This window comes from Myotis brandtii, unplaced genomic scaffold (genome assembly GCF_000412655.1).
Source record: "Myotis brandtii unplaced genomic scaffold, ASM41265v1 scaffold760, whole genome shotgun sequence".
NCBI classification, from domain to species: Eukaryota; Metazoa; Chordata; class Mammalia; order Chiroptera; family Vespertilionidae; genus Myotis; species Myotis brandtii.
Window position 1 is genome coordinate 842,271 of NW_005371038.1, and position 6,355 is coordinate 848,625.

The 6,355-nt window shown below is 60.4% G+C and overlaps 1 protein-coding gene across 5 annotated transcripts in view; it reads right to left on the minus strand.

The window, feature by feature from the left end:
• Positions 1–6,355, minus strand: part of SEMA4D (sema domain, immunoglobulin domain (Ig), transmembrane domain (TM) and short cytoplasmic domain, (semaphorin) 4D) — an 89,596-nt gene that overhangs the window by 25,986 nt on the left and 57,255 nt on the right. For all 5 annotated transcript variants that reach the window (XM_014530688.1, XM_005883087.2, XM_005883088.2 and 2 more), the window contains 5 exons: positions 5,411–5,556; positions 3,096–3,158; positions 1,537–1,635; positions 1,121–1,214; positions 488–601 (listed from right to left, as the gene is read on the minus strand). In XM_014530688.1, coding sequence (XP_014386174.1) covers positions 488–601; positions 1,121–1,214; positions 1,537–1,635; positions 3,096–3,158; positions 5,411–5,556 — 516 coding nt within the window. The remainder of the gene's footprint in view (positions 1–487; positions 602–1,120; positions 1,215–1,536; positions 1,636–3,095; positions 3,159–5,410; positions 5,557–6,355) is intronic.

Here is a 6,355-nt window from a genome sequence, read left to right on the forward strand (position 1 = left end):
CCGCACGGAGGAGGAGCCGCTGTCCCTCAGCCCGCCCGCCTCTCCGAGTCCAGCTGAGAGTCCAGGAGGCTTCAGGGCCCAGGCCTGCTGGCCGGCGCCCACGAGAAAGGCCTCGTGAGTGGCCTCGAGCCACCCGCTCCATGACTGTGACGTGGACACGTGCCACCGAGGGTGACACGATCCCACCCCAGGCCGATCTGGCCAGCCTGAGCTCCCACTGCCCTCAGAGCCCGCTCTATGAAAGCCGATGCATGTCCCGGGGGGGGGGGGGGGAGAGGGAGGAGGTGGCCTTACACAGCCTTACAGTTGCTCCGTGGAGACGCCATGAAGCCCCGGAGGCTGGCTGTGCAGCCCGAGCAGGACCAGAGCGCGGGGCCCACATGAGGTCGAGCCGAAGGAAGGTTCTAGAAATATAGCATGTGGGGCAGTCCTGGCGAGGCGGCTGCCTGAGTGGACACACACCTTCAGGGACCCCGCTGCTTCTTACCGTTGAGCCAAGGTATCGCGTACTCCGTTCTCAGAGGACTGTGGGAGGAATTCCGGGAGATGATGGGCTCGCTTCCCAAAAAGTTGTATGACGTCCCAGAGTAAAGCTCTCCGTCTTCGGGCCCAGGAGGAGAGGAGAAGGGCGTCAGCATGGTGCTGGGGGGCGGGGGGCCTTACACCTCACTTTCCTCCGCCCGGACACACGGCACTGCGCCTGCGTCAGCTCCTTTCCTGACACGGACAGTCTCAGGCTCCTTGTTAAACTGCTTTATGAGTCAGGGACAGAGGCGCACGCGGGCACAGGGCCTCCCTGCCTCCGTGTGAGACCCTCCAGGGCTCAGCCACCACCCTCCCCTCAATGGGAGTGCGACCCCACGTGGCCACGGGGCCAGGGGACCCGAACAAACAGCACAGGATGGCCTGGGCAGCCGTGCTGGGCCGAGTGGGGCTGCTCTCCTCTGGGCAATGAATTCAGGAGCCCAGCAGGGTCTCTGCAGAGGCGCCGGCACCCTCTGAGGATGGGGACTCTGGGAGGGACGCAGGGGACCCGAGAAGGGGAGGCGCTGCGTCCTGGTCCTGTGTGCGCCTCAGCTGCCAGCACAGCCCTGCCCGTGACAGCCACCGCACGACTCACCGACCATCACAGACGTGTAGCTCTGTGCCGGGTCAAAGGGACATCTTCCTTTGCCGTCTTCGTTTCTCCCCAGAAACTGAAAAGACGTCAGGTCCTGCAATTGAATGGAAAGAAAGAGTCCTCGAATGTCTGCATCTGTCAGACGAGGCATCTCTGCTGCGGCGTTACTTTCAGACGCGCTGTCAGGGCACCGAGGGAGGCGCATGTGCGGCCTGATGCCCGCCCGCTCCTGGCTCTGACACCCTCAGGAGCCAGTCAGGAGCCCTCCCCACACCCTCATCATGACCGTCTGCAGACAGGGCTCCAGGCCCAAGGGAGGCAGAGCCTGGAGTTGGAACAGCCTCTGTCGTGCAGAAGGCAGCCCCCGGGCCTGCGGAGCCCGCTCTGCTTCAACGCTGGCCGGGGCCGGGCCTCACCAGGTGGTCACAGGCCGGCTGGAAGGCGTTGGTCCCGCACACGTACAGGGCAGCGGTGCCAAGCGGCTGGAGCACTCGGATGTAGTTGAGACACTCGGTCTACAAGAAAGAAAAATGCACAACCAGCTTCCACCGGACGCCTCCACATCCACCCTGGGGGCACCGCCCACTTCCGAGCTCAGAACCCGCCGAGAAGGTGCTGACCCGGGCTCCCCGACACGCAGCTCCGCCCGTGCACTGACTGTGCCCTCTCACCGAGCCGCAGTGCCGATCTTCCCGCACCAGCCCCGCCCTGCCAGCTGCAGGGAGAGCAGGTGCAGAGACCCTGTCCCGCCCCGGGCGAACCCCCTCTGCTGCTGGACTGAGTGCTTTTCTCTGCAGGGCCCACAGGCTGGCTGTCAGGTGCCAGGAGGCGTCACTGCAGTTGCTAATTTGTACCCAGAAGAGAGGGGCTGGCCACAGAGGCAGTGAAAGCTGACCTCCCCACAGGAAGTGCTTATGCTCACTGAACACAGACCATGCCCTGGTGCCAGGCCTGCAGGGGGCACGCTGTGCAGCTCCCTCACCCACCCTCCCACCCAAACCCATGAAACTGGAAATGGCACTTGGGGATGGGCTGTGTCCGGCTGCCCAGCCCAGGGGAGAGGCTGGCCTGCGGAGGGCTCCGAGCCTGGCGCCACATCAGAAAGGCCGCGGGAAAGCCAGGTGCCACTTAAGCGCCCACCCGCTATTTTAGGTGAAATGTGCTGGGGTTGTATGTGCTGTCGTCTGAAATTATGCCCAAGAGGGAAGCTGTTTTGCTGTGACGGCTTTAGATCTGGTTGGAGGTAATTCGTGGCCTCCGACAGGAGCCGGGAGGGACCGTGCGCCTCACCCGTGGGCAGGGCGCGCTGTAATTCAGCTCGAAGACAACTCCTTGTGACGCTGTTACCACAGCGCAACCTGCACAGAGTAACTTTAGATGCAGCGACTTCAGTGGAAGCATGTAGCATTTTGCTAAAAATGTTTAGCAAAAAAACAACACTGGCCTTTTTATAAAAAAAGTTTTGTTTTGAAAATAGCCAACAACTGCTGAAATTTACCATAACCAGCTCAGCTGTCCTCACCAACTACCAAAGCAGGTGGGGCTCTGAGACCCGGAGACTGACACCTGCCCAGCTCCGGGGGGTGGGGTAACCCAGAGCGCCCGACCTGAGCTCGGCCCGTGCTCCCTGCACGGCCAGCACTCCGAGGTGCTAGGCCTCCTGGAGAGGGCAGATTCCCGAGGGATGAGAGCTGCCCCAAATCCAGGAGTCCTATGGCAACCCCCCAGGCACCAGAAATCCCTTTCCACAGCCCAAGTTTTAGGCCCCATGAATAATTTCAATTCAGTTCAACTTTAAAAAGTATTTCTCAAATCCCACTCTGTTTGATTCTTTCTTTGAGGGACCCAGTTTGGGAACAGGGGTAGGTGAGTCGTGGGAGACCTGACACAACCCCCAGGCTGCATTCCAGAAGCAGCAGTGTCCAGACTGAGACGGCCAGGCATTCACCTGGGCTTTTGTAGCAAAAAAAATTACCTGTTTTGACTTTCCCTTTTCTGCGCACTTGGCTTGTTTATCTTCTGAGACCTTCCAATATGCCTGTTGGGGGAATGGGAGTCACTTCAGTGCGCAGCCCCGTCTGGAAGCAGACGCTGGCGTAGAACACAGTTTACGAAGCAGCAGGGCAGGGCCGACGCCTCCGGACAGGGGAATCCGAGACGGCACGTGGGCCGAGAGCGGACGGAGGCCGGGAGGGTTCTGACCGGGACCCTCGGCTCCCAGCCCGTTACTCACTGCAAGCAGGAACGGACCCTACGCCTCTGCAAGGGGGCGGGTGACACCCATCAACAAGCTAAACTGTAGGTGCTTCCAAACGTCAAGGAGGGTTTCTTTCACTCCATTTACAGCGACTCCAGAGTCCCAGGGAAGAAGCCCTGAGGCTGCTTCCCTGTCCGCACTGTCCGCACGGGCGGGATCGGGTCTGCACGGCTCACAGGCAGGGCAGCCGCACCCGCATGGACCGGCTCCTGCTCTCACACCAGGCGGCGGTGAGCAGCGGTCCCTGGCCCCCAGATGGAGAGCCAGGCCCGGGGCTTCCATCCCGCCTCTCCTTCCCACACTGTCCCATCTCCCCGAGTGCTAGTCCAGGATCGATGTCAAATACATATATTTCTGCCCCGAGAATCAAAGCGGGCCGTCGTCCCGTCCTGGAGGCTGAGTGAACCGGGTGCCCTCCGCACTAACGGCTTCCAGCGGCCCCTGTTCTCAGAGAAACGGAGCCGCTCGGACACAGAAGCAGGATCGAGTCCCATTTCCAACAGCAGCGCCTTCAGAAATGAAGATGCAGGTAACCGCCTCCTCATCTCTGTGGAAGATGGCGGACGTGACCTCGCTCGCGGATGTGGCTCCCACTTTTTCCTCTTCTGCGGAGAGGAGGCCCGGCGGCCTCTCCCTCGCCCTGGGGCTTCGGCGATGCCACAGAGCAAGGCCAGCCCGGCCCGAGCACCCGCGGGCCACACCTGCACCTCACTTGCGAAGGGCAGTGCCCAGAAGCTCAGTTACGTGTCAGACAGAGACTGGCACCACGCTAGACTGTGGAGATTAAGACAACACAAAACAAGGCATAAAGGGAGTGCCGTGTAGCAGGAAGTACACACACGGACCTGGCCACCTTGGTGTCCGAGACTGAGAAAGGTACCCCAACACTAAGGCCTCTCGGGCCACGGAGAGGCCTGGTCAGGGAGGGGGCCGGCTGGGCCTCAAGTGAGGTCCCGAATGAATGCCGACGACCAAGGGGCTTCAAACACGTTTAAATCCACGAGTCCATGGTCATCTTCTTAAAAAAATCAAAAACTCAGTCTCCCTTTAGAAAGACACGACTAGCTGGCGACAGGCATGTCCCCTTTATTTATTGATATTTTTTTTTTTTTTAGAGAGAGGGTAAGGGAGAGGGATAGAAAGATAGAAACATCGATGAGAGAGGGACATCCCGATCAGAGGCCTCCTGCACGCACCCCTACTGGGGGTGGAGTTCCTGGGTTGACGCTCAACCTCGGAGCCACACTGGCTGGGCCATTTCCCCTTTAAGGGCAATTTCTGGCTCACAGATGGAGAAGGAGAACTTTGGAAAGTCCCGTTTCACATCCTTGATATACAGGTGCTCTGGCTGCAGCGGTCGAGCCGGGAGGAGCACCTGCCTCGGCGGCCGGGGACCCACAGGGCTGCGGTGGCTCTCCCAGTGGGGGACCCAGGGCGGTCAGGGAAGGGGCGGCCCGAGGACAGAGTGCGGGGCACTCTGATCGCCACTGGACTCAAACTCAACGGTCACTCTGAGCGCGCCTGGAGCTGAACTGATTTTTGGATGTGATCATGGGATTTTGGTGATTTTGAAAAAAAGGAGTCCTTTCCAGGGAGACACTTAGAAGATGAAGACCCTTGTCTGGGTTTTGCTTCAAAGCCACGTGGAGCGAGTGGGGGGTGGGGATGTGGGGGAGGACAGGGGCAGCCCTGCCCGCGGAGCCGGGTGGGTGGAGGGTCCGTCACAGCACTCCCTCTGCTCCTGTGCACCCTTAAGATCTTCCTCAATAACGTCAAAAACCCCAGCTGAAAAGAGGTGGTTCCCGGTGAGGATGTGGGGGACACCTGAGCTGGGGCTGTGTGGACACAGAGCAGGAAGGCAGCTTCCGGATGACAGGGCCCGAGGCCCACGGACAGGAGCCTGGGAGGCCCCGCCACGCGGCGAGCATGGCCAGGAAGGGGCCTGACGCCCGGGGAGGAGCCGTGTGCCGATTCGAGGAAACACTGGAAGGGTCTGCAGCCCAAATCGCAGGGGCAGGGAGCCCGGGCCATACCTCGTGCCGCTTCTGGGAGACGTTGAGTGCGCTCACAGCAAACACGGCTTCCCGGGCGCCCACGTACAGGATGTCCTCGTCCTCGCTCAGCAGCAGGGCCGAGTAGTTGAAGATGCCCGGCTGGTGAAACTGCGCCAGCTGCACCTCTGGGGAGAGGGGGCGCATTAGGCATTTCTGAGCCCAGACACACCCTGAGCACGTCTCCCTCAGTGTGGTGCCGCGCTGCCAGGGCCGGTGTGGACCCCCTACCACGGTGGCCAGCCCCGCCAGCCAGAGCTCAGGCACCTCTGGGTGGAGCAAAACTGCCGAGGCAGCCACCAAGTGCGTGGGGACCCCTGAGAGGCCCGAGCCACTGCGCTGACCAGTGCGGGGCCTGGCTCCCTAAGCCCACTGTTTGAGATCCAAACCGTGCACCCCGTGTGCCTCAGGCAGCGTGCCTCCCAGGAGCACGACCTCTACGTGTGTGAATTCTCGGGAAAGTGACGCCACAGCAGCAAGGCCCTGGCACCACGACCTTGTGACCTCCCAGGAGACTACTATCCAGACACCGCAAGCTGCTGACCGTGGCGGCTCCCTCCCCGTCCTGACAAACTCTTCTCTCTGTGTTTGAATCACCCACAGATTAGGTGCACACAGCATTTAACTATTTAGGATGTTCTTATTCAAGAAAAGACAAAAAGATGTACCTTTAATAAAATCGACTTCAATGAATATATCCCTTAACCAGGCATTTTTCAGGGACAACCAACACAAACTGACCCCATGGAGAGGACTGGCCTTCTCCCTGCGAGGCCACTGACTGAGCGTGGCTGTTCGGGCAGGAGGAATGCTGGTTAGCCACCAGGATAACACAACTCTGCTGGCGTTGTTTCCTGAGGAGCCGCTTAACCACCGCATCTATGTGAGAGCTCTGAACTGGCTTTCTGTGTGTCACCGCGCTCTGGC